This window comes from Poecilia mexicana, unplaced genomic scaffold (genome assembly GCF_051168715.1).
Source record: "Poecilia mexicana isolate PSO_F unplaced genomic scaffold, ASM5116871v1 scaffold_17, whole genome shotgun sequence".
NCBI classification, from domain to species: Eukaryota; Metazoa; Chordata; class Actinopteri; order Cyprinodontiformes; family Poeciliidae; genus Poecilia; species Poecilia mexicana.
In genome coordinates this window covers 27281313-27306291 of record NW_028263386.1, presented here as the reverse complement: position 1 = coordinate 27306291, position 24979 = coordinate 27281313, and the positions used below count along the sequence as shown (strand labels likewise).

The 24979-nt window shown below is 38.5% G+C and overlaps 1 protein-coding gene across 2 annotated transcripts; it reads right to left on the bottom strand.

Moving 5' to 3' along the window:
- Positions 1-4715: 4715 nt before the first annotated feature.
- On the bottom strand, positions 4716-8926 carry dmbx1a (diencephalon/mesencephalon homeobox 1a). Of its 2 annotated transcripts, none has more exons than XM_015012683.2 (4): positions 8589-8926; positions 7514-7692; positions 6118-6508; positions 4716-5199 (listed from the first exon to the last, which is right to left on the bottom strand). In XM_015012683.2, exons 1-4 carry the CDS (start codon positions 8740-8742, stop codon positions 4757-4759), a joined length of 1167 nt encoding a protein of 388 aa, XP_014868169.1. In that variant the 5' UTR covers positions 8743-8926; the 3' UTR covers positions 4716-4756. The 2 variants fall into 2 exon arrangements, with proteins under 2 accessions (XP_014868169.1, XP_087870856.1); XM_088014730.1 differs by having other exon boundaries at positions 7514-7709; positions 8591-8926.
- Positions 8927-24979: the final 16053 nt, after the last annotated feature.

Sequence of the window (24979 nt, the reverse complement as noted above, 5' to 3'; positions counted from 1 at the left end):
AAAATCCTGCCATGTACCTGAACAGATTCCTCCTCTGGATAACAAGGACACACGCTTCAGATATACATCCACACTGCGGTCCTATCAGTCACACAATCCGGACGCCCTTGGCTGAGGACACGCACACACCCGCACACCTGCTTGTGGTGTAATAAAACACAACAAGGTGAGGGTGAGATGTTACACCAATGTTAATGCTGCTAATCTGGTGAGTTCATTATCCTCTTCTATCCGATCTTTTTGGGAAGGACTCGTTCATAACCGTCGCTAGAAGTAACCCAGCTCAGCCGCAGAGGTAAATTAGTCATTTACACACACACTGAAGGGAAGCAATGCGCTTAAGGCTGATTAAATTAGCAGCACAACAATGTCCCACTGCTATAATAAGGCACTATTATGGAAAGTTTACTACAGAGGAGCAAGGTTACTGTTTTAGACGCTGTAAGGTGCATAGTTGTATGTATGTGTGTGTGTGTGTGTGTGTGTGTGTGTGTGTGTGTGTGATGTGGTGGGCGGTGGTCTGTACGTTTTGACAAACCATCCTGTTAAAGATATAATAGCAGCATAATCACCGCCCCAGGCCGTCATTCTTCAGGATAATGGCCTTCCTATTCATTGGGGACGCATTGCATCTCAGCCCCCACTTTTTTTTTTTTTTTTTCATTTTCAAATATTTTAAATCTGAATCCTATTTCTTTGTGCACATGGTGTGTTTTATTGAAAATGTTTCATATCTTTTTCTGCTCTTACAGAGTTTTTTCAGGCGATTAACAGTCTGTGGTTCTGTTTGTTTGCTTTGACCTGCTGATATATATTTAAAAACATTTAGAAATATTTTCAGGCTTTGCTGCTTTAGATGTTTAATTATTTAAAAAAGTCAAAATTATCATGAAGCTGACCTGTAAAGCTGGATGTTATGGATGTTAAATTTCTTATTAGCTGTTACCTTGTTTAGTATTACTGAGAGTAAAAAAAAGTATCTGTATTCTATAGAATAAGAATGTAGATGCTTTAGCTCTAAAAGGTAGAAAAAAAAACTGTCAATATTTCCAAATCCAGCATGTTTCACAAACAGACTGAGGTTGAAGCTCAAAAATATAAAACTGGGCAACTTTGCTGTTTTCTGTTTTCTTCCTGTTACTGAAGTTTTCATTTCTGCTTAAAAGTGACAGTAAACACAATTTCATCTCAGTTCTTCTTAAAAATTGAACTTTTAACCTGTGTGTGCTGATTTAATTCATGAGGAACCTTAGTGATGATGAAAATAAGTAACCTTCTTCCTCCCTTAGCAACAACTTCCCATCTAGCCAACTACTGATCAGGACATGTAGCTATGGATTATCATCTTCGAGATGTTAGCAGGTCATGACAGTCATGAGGCTGGCGTACAGCAACAGTCTTCAGTCAGAAGCTTCTTCAGATTTGTTGTAAAATTGACTGCTACCAGAGATCCCTTCTGGCCACAGCATCACCACACGCAGCGACTCTTTACACATACTTGGATGATACTTACATTTAATTTCCCCTTGAAAAGAAGTATTTTTGAATTGAAATGAACAATCTTAACATTTTAATTGAGTGACGGATCAATATTGAGATATAATATTGATTATAAAGTCACAAAGCAAGATATTAAAAGACAACTACGTTTTAAACTGATTCAGTTAGAATACAGCTGTGAGCGCCCCCATGTGGTGTAAATCTTCTGTACAAAACATCGCCACTACAGATCTCCAAGCAAAGCTTTTATTTGCAATTACTTTACAACAACACTAGTTCAAGTCTACATTATTGGGAGAAGCAATAGAAACATCTATGCAGATGGTCCTGTCCTTCTCTCCTCCTCCATCAGAAATCTATTCATCACTTAAACCAGCAGGATGGACAGAATGGTGAGAGGACAGCATAAAAACGACAACAGAGTCCATACAGGGCGACACAACGGGCCTTGGCTTATTTATGCTATGAAATCTTATTCATAATTATGTTTTTGTTTTTTCTTTTGCTACTTTTCACTCCAGTTGCACATGAACATCGTATTTGTTTATGTGTTTTTATTGATTCCCAGAAGTAAAGATGTGTATATCTTATGAATGACTTTCAGCAAATATCACCTTAAAAGCTGGCAGCCAAAGTCCACCATCAGTTATACATCATGATAAGGAGCTTTACATTACCTTACAAGTAAACATTAATAGATAGACCTTTTATGTATATCATATTTAAAAAATAATGTGCTTTTTTTTTTTACATTTGAAGAAAGAATCTTGCAGCACACATGAACTGAAAGTGGAAGAAAGACATGAGAGCCCTAATTAAGTACTTACAGTCAGTGTGGCTTCAACACAATATGAGGGGGAGGAGAGTTTTTCCTTCTTTCTCTTTACACAGGATATCGCTGAAGTCAAGGCAAAAATCATGTTTGAGGTTTCCAGAGTGCGAGCTGCTTAGAATGGTATGCATGCTTATAATTGCATTTGCCCCAGCTCCCTCAGCCCTGGGCCAAGTGTAATTAAAAGCTCTTAAAATTTAGTCACTGAAATAATTTTCTCATTATCAGGCCAGCGTCTGCAGAAAGCAGCACATCACCGCCCATTTAACTGGGAGATGAGTCGCTTTGAACGGTGCTGCTGGGTTTAGATGTCATCACCGTGTTGGGCCGTAGAGGACTTGTGCTCAGCCACTTTACAGATAATTTTGTCACTATTGATTTACTGTATCTTCCAAAGTGCTTTTACATAAGTAAAAGAATACTATGAATAATCATAGTATTCTTCTAAACATCGTCACAGAAACAGAGTGCATTCACCATCAGTTGTTTACATCCTTTTCAGAATTGTTCAGTATATTCACATTTCACATCAAAAGTCAGTGTGAAATGTGTTTCTTGTCACTTGGACTGTTGCCCCTTAGTGCATCATTCGGTATTATACAAGTTGTATTATTGTTGATATTTTTACAGAAGGAATTACTTTTGGACGGCAGGCTGCAGCAGAAGGTGCGAGGACATGAACATCTCACCAAAGGGGACAGTTTGGGATTTTGAAGAGAGGTTCTGCTGCGAGGTTAGAAGCAGTTAATATCTTACCTGTAGTTTACCGAGTTTAAATTCCTTAAATGAGGTGACATTTGATGCAGCTTAGATCCAGATTAGTTGGTACAGGAGGCTGAAGCTAACGGCTAGTCCGTCAGGAGGCGCGGTCAAAGCAGAGCTCTACAGTCTGAAGACAACTCTGATCACAAAAAGCATCACATAAGAATCCTTTGTCTTCTGTTGGAAAAGCTAAATATGTTGCAAATTGGAGAGTGTGACATTTAATGGAATTTCTGTGTTTCTGTGTGAAATGTTCTGCAATAAAAAAATCTAGAACAAAAGCTCTGGTTTATCAAAGTATTTAGGCTTCTTGTTAAAACGAGAAACTTTCTCATTACAATTAGTTGCAAAAGTTTTTTGTTATAACAAGACAAGTTTTATATCTTCCTAAAACAAGAATGTTATAAAAATGCGCTCCTCTGACAGTTTACACCTTGTTAGAAGTCATAAAGGAGCTCACTATGACTCTCCTTCTCACTGTTTCTTCTAGAAAACATCTTAAAATCCTGAGGCGTTGCTGTTCTACTAATACATTATTTTTTCAACCATATTTTTGTTATAATAAGATATAGATCTTATTATAATGAAATATTTACATGCTATATTTAAATGTGAAGTTAATTCCAAGTTCAGTTAAGTTCACTAAAGTTGAAGAAAAAAAAACACCTATGCAATTATTGTTCTGTTTTATTTAATTGTTTAATTACTTTAAAGGAATCATTTAAAATGCAACTATTCAATGAAACATAACAGAAAAAGAGTTTCTGCTCAGAGTGGCCATCTAAAACAAAAGAAAAGCAGCTTCAAAAGCAAAAAATAATTGTATAATTAAGGGAAATCTATTTAATGGATTTTACAAGTTCTGTCTTACCTTCCTGTTGGGTGGCTATTCTGCTTTACATCTTCTGTTCTCACTGTGAGTTTCACACACAACTTCCTCCCTCCACTTCCCATGTAAATAATCAATCAATAATCATTAATTATGTTCATGGGATTATTATTATGGATAAATGACAGCTTAAAACATATGTGAGAATTGTTCAAAGGTTCATAAAGGACTGCTTTAAGATGTTTGAATAGCTGTTGGCTTCAGCTAATCTGGATTTGTACTAAAGAGAGCAAAGATGCAGAGAAAAGCCTCTTTCTGACTGGTATTTATTTCTGGTTTTCTTTTAAGTCTGACATGCAAGTTCTGATTTCGACTGATTCCAACTTTTTATCCAAAGAACTACTTTTAAACAAGTGGATCACAGTACATGTTGTGCGTTCATGCAGTTGAAGGCCAAAACAATTCTTAGTTTTCATATTTTTATTGAATAAAAAATATATATATCAAACACCGATCAGAGCTAGTCAAGGGAAAATTAGCCGATTCCCAACTCTGACCGACTGATTGGTGCATGTCTACTAGAGAGTTATCCTCTGCTAGAAGGTTATTAACTGCTTATGTCATCTTAACAAAAGCTCAGTTCTAAAAATCCCAAATGACCCGTTTTAAGTCTGATCTTCCTCGGTCCGAACCCTCCTGGCAGGCTTACCAGAGCTCTGCATGGGTGCTAGAAATCTATGACAGTCACACAGACATACAGCAGGATGTGTAGGTGTGGTGCAGGTGGAGCTTCTCGCCTTATACACAGAGCGTCAGAGCGTCTCGCCAGAGCGTCAGTTGGACAGCGTGTCCAGTCCCAGCGAGGCGGCGTGCTGCTTGGCCCTCAGACGCAGGTTCTCGATGCTAGTGGTTTTGCTGTTGTGGCTGCTGAGTCCGCCTGCAGCTGAGGCCTGCAGCAGTGGGCTGCTCCACACCTGCTGGGCGTGATGGGACAGAGACTGGTAGTAGGACTGGCAGGGCAGGGAGCCCAGCGGCGCAGGGGGCATGTTCACGTTCACTCCCAGGTAAGGGAGTGATGACGGGGCGGTGAGGTCAAAAGCTGCCGGGTAGGGCACCAGGTTGTTGGTGGCGGCCATGTGCTGGCGAAACTGCTCCTGCAGGCGAAACAGGCTGAGGGGGGAGGACGAGTAAGAGTGGCTCTGAGAGAGAGGACCTGCACCGGCCAGGCCGCCGGAGGACGAGGAGGGCGTTATGGACGGAGAGACCAGGGGGGAATCTGCACAGAGAAACAAGTTCTCATCAGTTTAACAGTCACTTCCTGCTGAACACTGGCTGTGTTTCTATTAAACACAGAACTGCGCAAATTGAAATTACAAAAATAAATCTTCTTAATGAAAACACATTTATTTGGGAAAAAACCCACGTTTTTTGATAAGCAGATTTTGTGCTATGATGAGGTGGTTTTTCAGCCATATTGAAATACATGTATTTTGAAAAACTGCAATAGAAATTGTTTTTTGCATTACACAAGTCACATGATCAAGAGCTGGATGTTACTACTGGCGAAAACAACAAAGAAGACGTCAGAAAGTAGTAGGAGGATAATGGAGGCATGTTTTTTAATGATTTATTGCAGTAAAAAACTTATTCACGAGTGATTTTCATTGTGTTTCTTTAATTTACCTTCAGCTCCACGCAATTGTTAAATTGTGTTTTGTCGACATTTGAGGAATATCGACAAAGTTTCTCTCTTATTTGTAATGAAAACGCAGCTACTGATTAACCTAACTAAAGAGAGCTCTAACAGCATCATGCAGCTCTTAAAAAGTTTTGTCGTTAGAACTTGTTGAATCTACCACTTTTCTGTAAAATCACCAGCTACAATTACCCCAAAACGTAGCTGCTTCCTGGTATAAGAGGCTTGTCGCTCCAACGCCTGAATAAGACGACCATCTATCTGATGGCTGAATTATAAATACATTTAATGTAACTGTTTACATCTGTCACTGCCATGATTTTTATTGACTTATCTCATGAACAAGCTTTTTTACGTGATTTTAATTTCGTTTCTTATTTATTGGAAACACCTTAATTGTGAAATTGTGTTTTTACAACATTAGCAGAATATAGAGAAAGATTTGTGCACCTTTGTAACGGAAACGTAAATAACATGGTTTCTCTCTGTAAAACTTACCCGGTTTGGGGCTGAGCCTTTTGCAACCTGGGGAGGGATCACCCGGGGTCTCACACTTCATCTCCTCTCTGACAGACTTAGTCTCGTCCTCCTTATCGGTGGCGTTGTCCTCTGTTGCCGAGTCGCTGCCCGAATGCTCTGCAGAGGTCACGTTCAGCTCCATGTCCAGAGGAACGTGGCGGACCAGAGGAAGGTCTGTTTCCAGGGAGGAGGAGGAGGGAGAGGAGGATGATGGTGGGACCTGGGTGTCAGGAAGGATGGTGGCAGGAGGAGGAGCTTCCTCCTTCTCGCTTCCTCCTTCCCCGGACACATCCTTCTGCTTCTGAAGCTGCTCCTTCTGCAGGCTGCGCTGCTTCTTCCGGAACTTTGCTCTGCGGTTTTTGAACCAAACCTGAAAGTTAAGACAGGACAAGATTTGACACAAGAACAACCCATTGCATCCTCTTCATGAGACTGACTTAGAAAGACACAGTCTTCAGTCAGAGGCTTCTTCAAATTCATTGTAATACAGATCACTACAGGAGATCTTTCCTGCCCACACTATTTACAGCTAACACTATTTACAATAACTCTGAAGAATATTGAACTAATATGATTTACAACAAAATTTAATTTCCCTTTGGGATCAATGTGAAATGACAGTAGAACTTAACAAATTTGACAAACACTTTTCAACATATGTGAAATTTATGACGGATATATTTTCTTCTTTTAATTTTCATAGATTTTTTTTCCATGTAAACCATCCTGAACAGATTTTATTTAGTTTTCTATCACAAAAATCCATCTTTGAGACAGTTGAATTTCAAGCCAGTATTCACCTAAAAATTCTTATTTAAAAAAAATCCACCACATAAACAAGCTCAGTAAGATCCCTCAAATTCTTAAATATTTACTATAAGTTCTAAACCTGGGGTGTCCAAGCTTTTTGTCTGCTGGGCCAAAATTGTCAAGTGAAAAGAACTTATATTTTTAATAAAAACTTATACTGTAGTACATTCCAACTTGATAATGTACTAAACAAATGAAGTAGCCATTCGTTTGTTTGGAAAGAGATGTGTAAACTATTGTAGAGCCAAAACTTAAGGGTTTTGCAGATTTTCCACATTAAGGAAAAGATTTGTCAGGTCCTGAAAAAATAGTAAAAATGTTGTCAGTTTGGAACGAGGCAGGATTTAGGTCACTCTGGATTAGAACTAGATAGATTTTGCCTTTGCAAAAAAAATGCAAAAAGTGTGCTTATGTAAAATAGAATACTTTGCATTTTAATAAGATCTCATATTTGTCTGTAATCTCTCTGAAGATAGAAACTTTTAAAAATAAAAAGTTTCTATCTTCATCAAGTATCTGTGCTGAATGTTGTAAACACTAAATTCCTGAGGTCATTTTTGCCTACCTGCACCCGGGCCTCCGGCAGGTTGGTGCACATGGCGAGGCGCTCCCTCATCACCACGTCCGGGTAGTGGGTCTTCTGGAACGTCTTCTCCAGAGCCTCCAGCTGCTGAGCGGTGAAAGCTGTGCGGCTCCGGCGCTGTTTGCGGTGCTGTGAGCCGTAGCGAGCCTCCAAGATGATGTCTTGAAACGTGCAGCCGTTGGAAGAAAAAACAAAAAAGGGGGCACGTTTTATTTCACTGTCCTCAGATGGTGTAGTTTGTCCAGAGGTTGGAGAAAGTTTGATTTCTTGTTGCAAAATAGCACAGGAACCATGAGCAAATTACACTATGAATGTGTTTTTTCTCATAGAATGAATTACATTTTTAAATCAGGAATTTCACACTGAGTTAGAGATGATAATGCATATTCTGGTATTGATCTGATACCAAATAAATAGTACTGATAAACACTGACTTTTTAAATTTAAGTTTGACATATCAAACTTCTGACCTTTCATTTTCTTGTCTTTTTTTTTTTTTTGTTGAATTATTCTGTTAAAATCTGGGACATAATTTGAATAAAGTTTATAGCTACTTATATAACATGATATCATAAACAATATATAGATAAACAATATCAAAATCAAACAAATTTGTATGGATTTTTTTCTAAGCAAAGTGAACAATAATTATAATTTAAATGAAACAAAACAAAAACTTTTTTGAGGTAGACTAGAGAAACTACAAAATAGAAATAAAATCAGGAGAGAATCTGAAACTAAAATATCAATCTTACCATGCTGGTATCAATCCAATACTGATATTGATATTTTGCAATGATATGTCTACTTCTCTATGTAATACTTTAATTACATATCTATTCAATAACAGTAAGTTTGCATTTATGTCTTATGTCTATAGTATACTCTATAAAATTTTTATAGCCGTCAAGATGATTATTTATTTATTTATTTATTTATTTATTTTGGCCACATTTAAGACAACTGTGTTTAAACACTGACTGTCACACACTCTTTGTGTGAGGTGAATGTGTGGGTGGGTGTGTGTGAGTGAGTGTGTGAGCAAGCGCTCAATTACCAGCTAGTCTTTCGGCCAGTGTGAGCGCGTGCACGGAGGGCCGGTAGTCGGGCGCGTGCTGCGCCTGTTGAGCGGCCTGCTGGTGCAGGTTGTACATGGCGCTCAGGGAGTTCATGGCGTGCAGAGAGTAGCCGTTCACCCCGTAGTGCTGCATGATGAGAGGTCGGCACCTGCGGAGCGCAGCAGAGCAGAAGAGGAGAAGAGAGGGCGGCTGTGAGTTTTCCTGATGAGGCAAATGGCAGCAGAAAGAAGCTGCGCTTTGGACGCGCTGCGGTTGTTCCAGAGAGGAGGGGATCCCGGGCTTTAACTGTGCGAGCTTTTTATTATAGCTAAATGACAGCAAGGGATCCGGGGGCCATCACATTTTATCGTGCGCACTCAGACTAAAATGTTATCCATTAACATCCAATTATCGCTCTGTTCAATTCATTAATTATACAAAAGACTTTTAATTGGGGTAATTATAGCTCGTTTCAGTAATGAACCGTGACGGATGCTTTATTCATGAACGTATTCAGCCGTTCTCCGAGAGGCCTAAATCCTCACTGAGAGCGGTACACTGACAGATCAAGGCAGTGATGAAATGTGTTGGGAAATAATAAAAGGTGATTGGTTCCGCGTCTCGGCTGTAGAACCCGCTAACCAAACCATTTCATATCAGACTGAGATCAGATGTCAGCTTTCTAAAATTTAACTAAAAATAACTCAATTTATTGGCCAATGTTATTCTTCAAATAAAATATTAATGAAGAGGCCACATGAAGAATATATTAATATTTCCCGGTGTATGACAATTGTTTTTATTTATTTACTTTTTTTTGAAAGTTCAATCCAGCGTTTATTTGGTCTTGCAGCTTCAACCTTATTCGCAACTGCAAGTCGATAAGGTGAAAATCAAAATAGCTACTTTTATTAAAATTAGCCATTTCAAGTGGATTTTGTTTTTACTTGACATGCCACCAAACAAGTTCTAAATTATTCATTGATTTGTTGGTGAATTTAAACAAAAAATAGTCACGATTTCAACTTCTTAACTGGTGCTCGTGTTGAGAAAAATCTTCTGTGATACATTTGTTTAGATCTATCAGTTTGCAGTTAATTTGAGCAAATGTATTACAGAAGATTTTTCATCTGTTCTCAACACACTTAATGGTTTATTGTAACTGAGCTGAACATTAAATAAATGTTTTCTTTATCGGGACTGGAAATGATTTTATTGCGGAGTGAAAAAAAAAGAAATAAACTGAACATTAATAATAATAATAATAATAATAATAATAATAATAATAATAATAATAATAATAATAATAATAATAATAATAATAATAATAATAATAAAGTTAAGTTAAATCTAAAATGTAATATTGGACATTGGTTTTTCAGGAGTTTATTAAGTTTTAGTAGCTCTGTGCACGAGTGCGCGCCTGTGTGCGTGTGCACGTGTTGCCTGCAGTGCCCATTCCCAGCCTATTAAGTGGCTGCGGCGGCTGATGAATGTGATCAGAGGGCAGTGGGGAATAGTTTAATTCGCCGGGACAGAAGGTGCTTCGCTAAACATTTACTTTGCTCCCTGAAGTATTCCAGTTGAATGCCCGCACCCCCTCCCTGCCTCCGCCGTCCCCTCCCGCCGCTCTCTGGCGGCCTCTTATCCCACCGCCCTGGGGCAACGTTTTGGCTGAGATGTATGGCTTCTCCGAGGGTAAAAAAAAAAAAAAATATATGCATGTTGATCCCCATTTGGCTCCCCGTCTAATGGAAGTGCAAATAGGTTTCGACTGCGGGGCCCTCCATTTATCATCAACGCTGACGCGGACGGACGCGCGGCCGGGCCGACAGCGACCGATTGCGTGCTGCGCTTCAGAGCGCGCGTGCGTTCTTCGTGCAGGGTGATGGGCATGCACTTCCTCTCAGTTGCTTTTATCTTCTTATCTATTCAAACCCGCTTCTCGAAATGGAGCAATTATAACTGCGAAAAGATTCTGTTTTCACCTGCAAGGCCCACTCAAACTTCACGTAAGAAAATCGTAATTAAGCTAAAAATAATTACTTTAACTGTTTTGGGGCCTTTAAACTGTCCCATAATCACTGACAGCTTCGCTCGTCCAAAACAAATTCTGCACAATAGCTGTCAGGGTCGTTATTGTCATTCATAACCCGCTCCGAGCTTCAGGCGCAGACTTGGGGCCTGCTCCCGGCTGGCTTCCTCAACGCTTCCATTATCAAACCGTCATTATGGAAATTTGCCTCGTACAGTGATACTCTTTGATCCGACCAAATTAGGAAAAATGTTATTTGCTATATCCTCTCTCGGGGGCACGAGGCGACCCGACGATCCGTTTTTTTTTTTTTTGCTACGTCATCCAGTGTAATTTGTCAGCGCGAGGGATTCCTCTTTAATTTGAACAGTGCAGCTGGAATGGTTACGAGTATTGTTATTATGATGCTTTTTACTCAGAGCCAAAATTTCTATTTGAAATTGTTGTGATGTCAGTGTCAAACTAAAGTAAGACAGTGTTTCTTTAACCTGTAGAGAGTTAAATATAACTTTACAGACTGGCCGGTAATCAGCACGCTGTAGACATGAAATACTCGATGCATGCCTGCAGAAATTTTGCATTGACTCTTAACCTTACTATAGAAAATATGGTCATGAATACTAGTTGACATTTTTAATTATTGACACCGTAGATTTTGCTGTTAATTTTCAGGTCTAGGTCAGGGCAATGGCTCAGTTTCAATTTGTTCCTCCAAAATAAAAATGAAGAATAAATATTCTTTATTAGAATATGTCTCTTGACATATTTCAGAGTAGTCTCCCATTAAGCTGCAACTTAAGTGAGATCATACACCAATAAAAAATAAATAAATAAAATGTTTAATTTATTTATGAAACGCTAATTCAACAATATATGTGACTTAAAGGGAAGATTCAAGCTAAACAGGCTCAATTATAAAAATTTATATCGAATCATAGTCAAACAAATATACTCAAATTACAAAGGTATGTTGCAGGTTCAGTTATACGCAGCACAGTCCGATCATAATTAGCAATAAGAAACCACAGATTTAGTTCATGTTGGTAGTTGGTGAAAAATTTTCTAAGGACTGCATCTGTAGCCTAATATTAATTTCAGGTTTTTTTTTATCCATGCAATAACTTTCTTTAGTTGTTTTTTTTTAATGAAAACGACTTTAAGAAGAATCTCAGGCTACCTAGTAAAGGTCAAATAGTAAACGACGATAATAATAAATACATAAATAAATAAATACGGTAAAAAAAATGAAACTTAGCTACCTTTAATTGAAACGGCTCCTTCTTTTCTGTCCCCTTCTCCTAGGACAGAGTCACTCCAGCTTCCAGAACTCGGTGTTTCTCCGGTTTCCGTTCTGTATTTACCACCTATATATCGTGTTCGGTTCCTACAACCGGGTCAGACTCCTTTCGGCTGCTTCACCTCAAGTCAAACCCGCTCGCGCGCGCTCCGCGGTACCCCTGTGATCTCTGGCTGCTGTGGGAAACCGCCATCTGCTGGTGCTCGAGACATCCCTGCGGAGGCATTTTTAAGGAGAGCAACACGGGGGTCGTCCAGGCTTTTGATTGGCTCTGCGTTCTGTCAGTTACGTGAAGCTGACGTCCATGAGTTATTTTCAAACGTGATAAGTTTTGGCACATTATCTTTACTAAGATCCTCCTCCTCCACTTTAACTGTTATGTCATTTTTTTTTCTAAGCTGATAAACAACTCTGAAAATGCTACCTTAATTTATTTGGCCGCTAAATCTGAATAAAACTGATTATTTATTTAAACTAAAATGTAAATAATTGGTGAATGGGTCAAAAAAAAAATCTCAAGTTTACCCCGATAAGCTATTCCCATGAATATGAAGAGTCCTCCCTCTATTTCGGAGGAGAAAAACAAGCACCTTATAGTCTGTTTGCTTTTCGGCTTTTCCCTGCATGCCTCTGGAGGACAGAGACGGAGATGGCCCATAGATGCCAGGGCGCTGCCTTTACACTCTTTGCCGGGACTGGAAGGATTTTGGGATGGGGTAGGAAAGACAAGACGCCATCTCAGCCTTCAAAAAAAGGAAAAGAAAAACCCTGTCTTGAAATGACTGCGGGTAAGAGGATTAAGGCAATAATGCCCTTCTCTTCTTGAAGGGTTTTTTAGAGAGGATTTCTTCTCCCGGAGCAAAACCGTTTAGGTAGGGAATTAAGGGCAGCGCAGTAGCCTTTCAATGTAAAGCTTGCATATTTTGTTGAGAGCTTCCCTGAGAACGTGCATGGCCTATAGTTACTTTAATTTTTTTTAGCAGCAGTAGGTAAAATGTTTATTTGAAATTATGTTAATATTTAAGCAAAGATGTCCATGAGATTTGTCTTTTCTTGTGTTACAATAAAACGGGGCTGAAATAGTGAATACATTATTTTTTAAAAAATTGAATAAAACATAATCTGGTTAGTAAGTTTAACAAGTTTTATTTATATTCTCTCATTTTTTTCAGTTTATCAAGTTTAAATGATAATTTTTTAAATAAATATTGTTTTACCTAAATATTTAAATGGGGAGAATTTTAAACTTAATTTGTTTAAAATGTCTGGTATAAAGTAGAGTAAAATCTAAAATAAGAATTAATAGTCGTGTTTATAAATGATAACAAGTGTACAAAAATTTTCTACCGAGTTTAATTTGAAATTATTTACAATTTGGTCTATGTGCGCTTCAAAGTGGGGGGGAGATCAGGAAAAAAAGAGAAAAAAAAACTCGTGCGCCTCTCTGGTTCTGTCGCTTCGGTATTGGGCTTCTATCACTCGGGTTTTCTCCGAGCTCTGAGAGAGAAAGAGGATTAACTTGTGAACCAATGGAAATAAGAACTTAAACGGGAGGTAAATCTGGCCACTGTCTCTTTGTGAGCACCGTCTCTAAAGCAATTAAAGCGAGAAAGAGTTTCTTCTCAGCGCCTCTCCACCTAAAGCTCCTTAGAGCGACCAGAGCTGTCCAGCGCATCTGATGGGCTTATGGGACGCCACTGCCCCCCCATCCTCCTCCTCCCCCACCGGCCCCCAACCCCACCAACCCCTTTCACTGCCTAACGCAATGTGGACACACAACACTTTTATAATAACAACAAAAAAAGTAATGCACAGAAATGCCCAAATTACAAATCAGCTAATGAACAGTGAAGGCCTCACAGGCAGACTATAATCAGTAAAAACAAGCAATGATTTGAGCTTTAATGCAAAAAAAAGTATATATGTATTTGTACTTATTTGCATGTGCCAATATGTAACAATCCCACTTGTTTAGAATATTTCTTACTATTGCATTCTGCACCTCCAATACCTAATTAATGCTGCTAATGACGCTTTCTGCTACTTCATTAATATATCAGGCGGCAGGCCACAGCCTCCACTGTACCATTCAAGGGTATTCCGGCATCTGTTCATCCCACAGCAATTAATCATTTTGATTTGTGCTTTAAAATGGACTTCTTGCAGGGAGGACCTTTTTGACAAGAATAACAAAGCAATTTTGCCAGCAGGCACCTCTCAGACACCTTATTAGCAGCACACCTCCACAGTAAGACCTGCTCCCCTTGTTCTTTTTTTCCCCTCAAATCCAGCCTATTATAGAAATGAATTTTTAAGACACAGCAGCAATGTTATGGTTTTATTGTCAGCAGCGTGCCTCTGAGTCCTCCTGAAATCCCTTTTTATTGGTGACAAGATCTCGGAATCTCGTCAGCAAATCCCTCCTCTAAAAGTTTTCAACCTGTCAGTTTCCTGGAAAAGCTGGATAATTCCACCCCCCCCTCCTCTTTTTTTCCATCTCCCTTCATCCCCTTCTCTCTTTCTCTCTTCCCTCTTTTCTCCCTTGTCTCAATCCCTCTGTCTCGTTTCTTTTTCCTTGCCTTCCCTGCTCTCGGTCTTTTTCTCTCTCTGGCCCGGATCCCTCTGCACAAGGGCCCCCATTGTATAGTCTTAATCCAGAGGCAACACAGCTTTAGGGACATGCAGGGATAAAAGGCCCATCAAGCCCACAACTTTATGGGGGCAAATCTCTCCCTAATCCTTCGCTTTATCTAAACAAAAGCCCCTCTGCCCTAATCCACCTATATGCGTTTGAAAAAAAAGAGAGGAAAAAGCAACGAGAGTGGCACAGAAAGGAGAGGAGGAAAGAGAGAAAACAAGAGATTGTCAGAAGGGGAAAAAAATCTCACACTCTCGGATCAACCAGGAGAGATCATCATGGGAAGGTCAGGATTTTTTGGAAGAGGGAAGCTCCGCTGACGGGCTCTCACCTGCAGATGTTTGAAGTGTGCTGACCTCTGACTTGAAAGCAGATTTTAATCGATTCCCTATTCATTGGCAGTCGTTGCACTAACAGCATCCTGCAGGACACCTGATTCTGAGATCAAAACAGAGTTTCAAATTATCGATAATGGCTAGTTCAGTTCAAGTTTGACCCATCTAAATTTACTGTTTCGTGAGAAGAGAAAGAAAATAAATATGTCATTTACTGTCCCACAGTGGGGAAAGTTAAGCATACATATTCAAACAAAGAAACAGACAAATTAGAATAGGAGACTGTACATTAAGGGCAAATTTATGTAAATAGGAAATAGGCACTGTTCCTGCTTGTTAAAGATGACCCTTTCACCAAAAGAAAAGTACAGAAAATGCCATTTTTCCTGTTGTCACAGTTCAAATAAAGGTTTGATTTATATGAAACATTGTTTTTAACAATCTCTTTACAGTGTGGTCAATATTTTTACATAGACAGGACATATTTTTGAATAGATAATGTTTAGATTGAGGTTGTATTTTATTACAACTTTCACACAGTTTTCATTGCTTCGACATGCGGATAAGAAACTTATTTCCAAGTTGTGGGGTCAAACCCTGGTCATCTGCATGGAACATTAATGTCCATATTTGTGGTGCCTGTTCTCCCACTGCCAGAAACATTTTTATCCCAGTGCTTGTGTGTGTGTGTGTGTGTGTGTGGGGGGGGGGTGTGTGTGTGTGTGTGTGTGTGTGTGTGTGGGGAAATAAGGTTCATAGCTGCAAGGAAACATGTAGAATTGGACATTTTTAATCATTTTTTGCACACAGAATGCCTCCCTGTGCAAAAACCGCTATCACCAAATCAAAAAATCACCTCTGCCAAAATGCATATTTATACCACATGCTAATATAGTGAAAATATTATTTGATATATGTTTAAATGGACGAAGACAGGTTTTAGAGTGGTGCTGAAAAAGGTTTTTATCTATAGAACAAAACAACCCAAAACTTCCCTGAGAATTTGTCCAAGTGCAGAATTGTTAAAAACAAAATAATTAACCCTTCTGTTATGATTCAGATCAAATTGACCCGTTTTAAAGTTTAAAAAATTTTTTTAAATAGTTGGAAGTATTTTTTTGCATGAAACTTTTTCTATTTGTCTTAATAGGTGAACTCTACATATAAATTGAAAATGTATTCATTTTAGACATTTGTAATCCCCCCTGCGTCTATTTGTTACATCGATACTGTTTGGGTCAATTTGAACCGACAGTCAAGTTAAAGTGCAAAAAATGATTAAAAATGTCCAATCCTATATGTTTCCTTGCAGCTATGAACCTTATTTCACCACACACACACACACACACACACACACACACACACACACACACACACACACAAACACAACACACCACATACACACATGCACACGCAGACGCACACAGGGCCACTTTCTCCCTACTCTCTTTACTTCACTATGAACTGCAAGAAAGCAGGTGTTCATACAACTTTTGACAGGAACTTTTTCTGTTCCCGTGGGCAAACTCCACCCACACTGAGTGACACTCAGTAGAAGTGGAGGAAAACATAAATTCTCTCTGCATGACTCATTTATCTTGATTTTAATTGGCGGGTCAATTTGACCCTGAACAGTATATGTGTCTCAAGCTCAATTATAAAGATCACCCATTGGAAAAAAAAAAATAATATAAAAATGTACCAAAAATCAATTTCAAGGAAATTATTGTTTTTTTTGTATCTAGATTTTTTTCAGTGGACATAAAAAATGCAAATTCCATTTTTTATGTCCAAATGAGTAATTGAGTAAGTTGTCGTCATTAATCCTTAATTTCTGAGAAATAAAAATCATTGCACAAATATTGATTGATAGGGTTAGTATTGGAGTTAATAATCAGATACAAAAATATTTTGGGGGAATTTTTTGGTTTCTGACGCAATTGCATGATAAAACACTCCCCGGGTCAAATTGACCCACAAACATTATTGCTGTACCTCAGAAACAAACATAATAGGAGGGTTAAGACACTTCAAATTTCTCCTCTATGATTTTGTTCCTATACAAAAAAAACTCTAAAGAGGAATTGTTTTAAACTCTGATGACTAAGAAAATGTAACCAAACTCATTGATCTCTGATGTGTAGCAGAGAACAGTGACGCATGATTAATCTGGATGGGTTGATATTTTTATATTTAAATGAAGACCAGAACGTTCTTTTTAGGTATATGCACACAATAAATAATTTTCTTTTGTTTGTTGTTAATAAATAGCAAAAAGAGAATTGGAGCTAGGTTTGATTTCTAATTATTCTGTTTGAATTAGACATTGGACAGTTTTACAAGCTACTTAGCATATTCAATAAATTAGAATATGTAATCTGATGAAGCTTGTTTGTCAGATTAAAAGTGACTTTTGTCATTTTTAAGGAAGTATTACAAATACTATTCAATGATCCCACATTTTTGTATTAAACATGTTTTTTTATTGGTCTGATGTAATATTTTAATGATTTTGTGTCTTGTAAGCAGAAAATGTTTTCATAGAGTACATTTCAGCAACAAGGCAGTTCAAAGTTCTTTATATCATAAAACATAATATAGTAACCAATTATGAAACAAGCAAAGAACATTACATTTTGTCTAAAGCCTATTCTCTCAGTGGAAGGACTTTAGAACCGGTTCCTGGTTTTAGTCAGAACACCAGCAGCAGCGTTCTGGATTAGCTACAGCTGGAGTATTGTTTGTTAGGAAGATCTGTGAAGACACTGCTGCAGTAATCAATGCGACTAAAGAGAAACGCCTGCATGGGTTTCTCTAGATCTTGCTCCCACATTCGTTTTTTAAGCTTGTAAATGTTCTTCCGGTGATAGAAGGCAACTGTCTTTAGGTGACTCTGAAGGTTCAGGTCAGAGTCCATCCCTATGCTCTAATCCTGTCATCTACATACACATCACATCCATCTACAGTCTGGGTTCCCAAACTTTTCAGCCTCTGATCCCCAAAATAACAGCAGAGACTGGTGACCCCCTTAAAATACATATAATAACTTATCTTTAATTATTTAAACATAAATACATAGGGTTACATTATAAATATTTTTAAATGAATTTCTTTTAAAAAATGACTTGAAGGTATATTACTGTACATTTTATAATGATACATTGAATAGTACATTTTTTCATTTCATGACATATTTATTTGTCTAACCCTACATACACCTCAGGAATTGCATGATTTTGAAAAATAATTTATCTCCCCACCCTCCAACCCCACACTTTGGGATGAGTAATGCCATCTAGTTAATGTCTTTATACTTACATGAAATGATTGTCCCTCCATTAAAGAATCCCCCACCCAGCAGCGACTTTCCCTACAGAGACAGTTTTATGGAAGACTCTTCTGGATTCATCCAGTCTATAACGCCATTGGACGTGGTCTCCCTTTCCCTGGATTTTCCTCTAATTAAGGAAATGCATGCATGAGGCCAACTCTTAGCAGCAATGACAAAGCTAAAGCTTCTCAGAATAACCAGAATCCCTTCACTTTCGCTCAAACATCTGTCTTTATGGAAGAAAATCCAGCTGTATCAGCTCTGTGCCAGACAATCAGACTCTAATCTGGAGCTGGATTTAGAAGATCGAGAGCCAAGGTAAAGACAGATGTAAAGTTCAGGGAGCTAGTTAAAAACTTGCGACATTACAGGTGAATATTTAAACATTCTAACTATTTAATGTATTTTTTTTACGCTTTTTTTTTTACTCTTTAAAGCATCATCTACTGGAGGTTTTTTTTTCAAGCACAATGCCACACTGTGAGTTTTTCCTCGACTCTGTGACACTTTCAATGAGTTGCCTTCATTAACACCCTCAATTACCTTCGCCTCTTTGGCTCCGTTCCCTGCTAATAGAGCTCACCCAGAGCTAATGAAGCAAATAGTTGGGACAATTTAGTCATTAGAGATAATTAAGACAATCCAATGCAATCCAATCCAGAGCAGGGCAGGAGAGAGAGGGAGAGAAGCCACCAAACGAAACATCATTCTCAGTAAAATCAGCCAGAGCAAGCATAATTCGTCAGCCTGGATTGTGTGAATCGTTCCCTCCGGTGGTATTGTTCATAATACTTGAATTATTATAAGGCTGATCAGCAGCTGGCTGCAGGCAGCTCCGGTTCCCCCATGCGGGGATTACACCTGGCCTCAGGAGGGGGAAAATGTTTCCTAAAGAGGCACACAGACAGAGGAGACGCGATGCGTTCCACCACAATAAAGCAGAAATCCTCTTCTTCACAGCATATTACAGGAATGAACATAAGGGATTGTGTCATTGTTGGCTCATAATCTGGCTTTAAACTCCTTGTTTTACAAATGGGTCTCTTTAAAAAGCTTTTCTTTTTCTTTTTTTTTTGTCCAGATCTTTTTTCCTCTTCTTGTTCATCATCCTGTGTTAACCTGCTATTTCCTCATCAGCAGTTTTTACTGTTTCTTTGTCTGCTCAGATGGCATTATTTTTTGAGAAGTATTTCAAAAATGATCCGAATTTATCATGTTTAACACACACACAAACACACATAAAAATCAGTCTGTAGGGTTTTATCTTTGTATGTGAAGTGCATTTCTTTCTTATTAGCTTGTAATGATAGTGTCACAGAAATAGATGAGAGATGTTGAAGTGTAATGATTTTGGAAATACCATTCCAGATGAGGTAAATCTCTAACATGGCTGCCTTTCTTTTTTTTTTCTTTCATTTAGCAGAACAAGCAGCCTGCAAGAAGTAAGTCCTGACAGAAAAACCCAAGTTCCCCATACTCTCTAGTATCTTCTGCCATTACAGTGGAATATTTTATTGATATTCATGAAAGAACTAATTTACTCTGTAGACTTAAGCAAAAAGGGCAGTATTATGTATTTTCCTGGCATATGGTTCCATTTTATGGTACAATCAATAAATTGTGTTAGCTTCAGTTGTTATAAAATTCTGACTTCAAAATTCTGATTTCAGGGGGGGGCATTTAGTTTATTTTTCTGTTTTGGAACTTCGGAATTTGGACATATGTAGCTCAGCTGAAGGAAGCAGGATGTGATTTTTAAGTCACTAAGTCATGATGCAGCTGATTCAATAAAAGATGTAAAGGAAAAAGGAAAAATGTAAAGGAAGCTCTGCCAGGATTGGCCGGGGAGAATTTTCAGGCCACAGACAGTTTGACACTAAGGAGGGACATGTGATGTGGCATGTTGTTTTGAATAGGTTTTTTGATTTCAACAACCTTACAGAATTTTGCAACAGTTTCATAAATTAAACTGACTTTTGGTTGCCCCCTTTCTGCAGGAATGAGGAGAGAACTTCAGCAGGTGAATCTCACATATGGGAAGGCAGGAGGTGTTTGTGGTTTAGTTGAATACCTGCTGACTTTAGTTTAAAACTGTAATTTTCTTTCTTTTACTGCTTGCCCATGCTTCCTGTTTGCTTTAGTTATTAAAAGCTACAGAATTTTGTTTAGAAACACATCATGGCACAAAGACTGCTCACAAATCTTATTTCTTGCTTATGCTGTTAAGAAGTTCTGCCCCCTCTGCAAAAGATCCAGAATGTGGTGCAGACATAAAAATAGATTACTAATGATAAAACAAAAGAACAGCACAATTCAACATTAAAAATATTTTTTTCTCCTTTTTTTGATAGTTTGGTTTCGCCATGAATCCGGCTTGTGTATTAGCAAAAGTATTCAGACCACTGAAGTTTTGCTCATTACCACCAGATACTACACTGCAGTTTCAATGCCATTTTACTTCACCATAACTGTAAAGAAAGTTAAACTTGGTTTTGAAAGTGTCTTCATACTGGAAAACTGACAATGTGGCATGTATTTGTATTCCGTTCTGAGAGTCAATACTCACATTTTCCAGACCATAAGTTGTTCTGGAGTATAACTCACAAAAAATGCTTCTTAGACTGAAGTTGCATTTAGTCGCATTTATTTAGACCTTGTTGAATGTGAGGGGAACCTATTCCATGTTGATGATATGATTTGGTGACATATTGTGTTCAGTTGCTTTTCAACAAACTAACGGAAACTGTCAACTTTGTCTTGGAAGTCTGCTGGAAAAGCTCCAATCCACCAGTGAAGTGCGCAGTGCAGCAGAGTGAAAAGGAGACGCATGCAGGGAGGCAATTTCATGGCATGAACAGTAACATCACAAAGGCCCGCCTTCAAAGTAATCCATTTCCTTGGCAACTACCAGGGTATGAGGCATAACTGCACCTTTTGAATGTTAGCACCGGCAGACAGACTGTCAGAACAGCAGCAGCACGTTCTTTATGTAGTCCTCTGTGGTTTCTGCAGGTCTGGTCATCTTCCTTTCAGTCCTGCAGATGGTAATGTTTAATCATTGGTTAAACATTACCATTAGTATGAATTAAAATTTAACACATCAGTCAAAAATAATGTGTTACAAGTATAAAAAAAAACAACATTTTTATGTCACTCTGTATTATAAGTTCCAGGATCAGTCAAACTGAAATAGTGACTTATAGTCCAGGAAATAGATTTTGTTGTTGTTATTGCAGAATATCTATTAGATATTCTAATAGATATCTAATAGATATCTATTAGAAATATTAGAATCTAATAGATATCTATTGGTGTTTACACCAATTTTTCACATTTTACCTTTTCGTCTTCTTTGAAAAATATCTCAAGACTGAATTCAGATATTCAGAGTGGAAGGGTGGGGGCAGAGCAGCAGCATAGAGAGTGAACGTCTAATGTCCAGTTAACAGATACCCCACCCAAGCCATGGGTCTCTGCAGCTCCTCCAGAGTTACCACATAACTTTTGGCTCCTTTGCTGATCCTCCATTTCTGGGTCACTTGAGAAATTTTTACTTGCCAAAATCTGAGCAATGATGCTCTATTTTGAGTTTTGAAATTTATTGTTGAGGTAAAATCTTGATTTAAATGTTGTGAAAACTTATTTGTCCAGTCTGTTATTTATTTAAAGCTTCACCTTTCTTTCTGTCTGCTCTGGCTAACAAGCACTAATGAAGTCATTCTGACAACCAGAGGAACCGCAGGAGCTTTTCATCGGGTTTTTGTTAAGACTGATTCGTTTGGGTGATTGAGACTCATGACAGATTCGTTAGCAGAGGCTCTGCGGCTGATGGATACAGCTTACTTCGGGTGGACCGAAATGATTTATGGGATATCAATGTTTTGGAGTGCTTAACTGACCGAAACTGATATGAATGAGAAGTCTGATGGAGTCTTTAAATCAAACAGTAATTTTGGATGGTTAGGAGTCATAGCTCTGCTAAAACCTCTGATTCGAGTCAGCTGATTCCTCCTCAGCTCCTGCTTCAGTTCTTCCAGCCTGATCCTCCTGCTCCCCCTGCTCTGCTCCCTCTGCTGCCTCTGAATGGAGTCTTGCTGGGCCCAACTGACTGTGTAACTAGCGGGCTGGCCCTCACAGTGGGGTGTGGGATTGTTAGAGAGACTGTGTTTACATTTGGTTGAACTGTATGTTTTTGCCACGAGCGCCATGGATTCATCCTGCGTCCTTAGATTTAAAACTGTGATTGCTGTCACCACCATTTCTACACACACACGCACACACACACGCACACGCACACACCCACCTACACACATGTGCACACACACACACACACACCCACGCACACACACACACACACACACACACACACACACACCTACACACATGTGCACACACACACACACACACACACACACACACACCCACACACACACACACACACACACACACATGCGCACGCAAACCATCCTATCACCTCTCAGTGTTTCTCCACAGCAGGGAGTAGGAGGAGGAGGCTAATGGATATGTTTGTTTACCTATTTGTCCATGACATGATCAATCGATCAACTGGCTAATTCACTGTCACTGTGGACTCACTACATTTCCATTTAAATAGATTTCTTTGATGCTTCATGTTGGACTTGTCTTTTCTTTGAATGCAAATACGTACAGTAAGGATGTTCATAAGCCACCTCATTATTATTTAAAGAGGCAATGTTATATAAAAACAACTTTTTTGAGCTTTTTATCATGTTATAACATTAGTCTCTCATCAAAAACATACCTGGAATGCTGGCTTAATTCCTTAATGCATGTTTGAGAAATTCTTTAATCTCCCATGACATCCATTCAGCAGTGCAAAACGCCTGCATGGACCTAGCCCCGCCTTCCTGGATGAAGCTCCTCCTCTGAGCACTGGTGGAGCTGTGCATCAGCTGAGCTCATTATAGGAGCTTTTTCTCAGTAATATGCTGGTAAAAACATTGTTAAATTGTTAATAGAGGAGTCATGTTGTAAAAGAAATGTCTGGCTCTGATTGGTTGTTTTTGACTGGGAGAGGTGCAATAGTAACTCTGGGAGGGGTTGGAGGAGATTGATCTTTTCTCAGATTATCTGTCTCATATTACACAGTCACAACATGGAGGTAATTTCAACAAATATATAAAAAACAATTTTTTTATAGAAGTTACATACTGCAGCTTTAATGGATGATTGGACTCAGAGATATAGGAGGCAATGCCCCCTTTTCTGTGACGTCTTCTGGGACTCAGTTTTTTCATTGGCTTGTTTGGCCATAATAGGCTTTATATGATGACTCTTCACCTCTGTCAGATCCTGCCATGATCCAAACAGAAACACACATTCATCACTACCAACACACACTGGCGCACGGTTCCGATCAATAGCCATAAATTTGATCCTTGGCAAGCTGACATCTGCACCCTGTTTCTCCTGACCACTCCTAAGGTAACCCACACCCACAGACGAGCACTTTTCCTCCCCTTCTCTCTACTTCCTTCCCCTGACACACTTGTCAAGGACCTCGTTGACCTCTGACCCTGCCCCACTTGACAAAGTTATTGATTTCTCTTTTTTTTTCCTGATGACCCTCTGAATCTGGTATGAAAAAAGGCGAGAGCCAGGGAATTAGTCTCCACAGTCAGGTAAAATGTTTGGGAAGCTCGGGATGACGAGGAAGGATCGATGCTCTGATGGCTGAGCTTGCAGCATTAGAAACAACAGTCAGCCATGGAGAAAATCAGCAGCACTGGAGGAAAGATGAATGAGGAACAGACCGGGAGAGGTACAAAGAGGTGGAAAAATTTTGTTGTATTTTTGTCAATTTAATTGTAAATTACTGTTAGTGTACTGCACCTATGAAAACCTTTTCACCACCTCGGATGTTTTACCCTTTTTATTATTATTCCAAATCAATCATGAGCAACAAATTGTGACTGATTTCTACACTAATGACAACTAAATAAAAAATATTTAACATAGCACAAATGAATGCATAATATTCAGCTTTGTTTTCATTCACCTTATAATTGCACAAACTGGAATTATGAAAATAAATTTGCTTAAATTGAATTAAAAAAAAACAAAAAATGTTTTTTTTTTTTTGTTTTTTTTTTCCGCTCTAGGATGAGGTGGTTTCTCAGCTGTATCAAAATTTGTGTATTTTGCAAAACTCCAATGGAAACAATTTTTTTGCTTCACACTAGTCACGTGATCGACAATCAGATGTTACTACTGGCGGAAAAGATGAAGAAGACGTCAGGAAGTGGCATGAGGATGATGGTGCGGCATGTTTTTTGATGATTTATCTCGTGACAAACTTACTCACATGTGATTTCATTTGCATTTCTTATTTAATTGAAACACTGCAATTGGGAAATTGTGTTTTTTCAACATCAGTGGAATATCGACAACAGTTTGTAAACGTTTGTAAAGGAACTGATTTAACATTTAAAACTCTGCACAACATCTCTTATTTTGTGAGGCTCTGCTGGACCTTTAGGAGCTGTAGGAGAAATATTTCCATAAAGTGCTTTAAGCCGTCAGCTCATGACTGAATCCTCTGAGCTGACCGTCACCTTAGTCAGAGAACTTTGTTAGGTGTGTTCTTTTGTTCTTGCTGATCTCAGCTAAATGTACACTCTAAAAAGTGTTTTTGGCTGTAGTTCATCTTATGGACTTATTTACATTAATTTAACTTAATTATTTTGCTTTTGCTATGACAACTTACTTTTTT

Coding starts and splice junctions, on each gene's coding strand:
- dmbx1a (XM_088014730.1), bottom strand. CDS start 8,742: ATGCAGCACTACGGGGTGAACGGCTACTCTCTGCACGCCATGAACTCC. Junction 7,710..8,590: donor ACACTGGCCGAAAGACTAGC/TGGTAATTGAGC, acceptor TTTTTCTTCCAA/CGGCTGCACGTTTCAAGACA. Junction 5,200..6,117: donor AAGGCTCAGCCCCAAACCGG/GTAAGTTTTACA, acceptor TTCTCTGTGCAG/ATTCCCCCCTGGTCTCTCCG.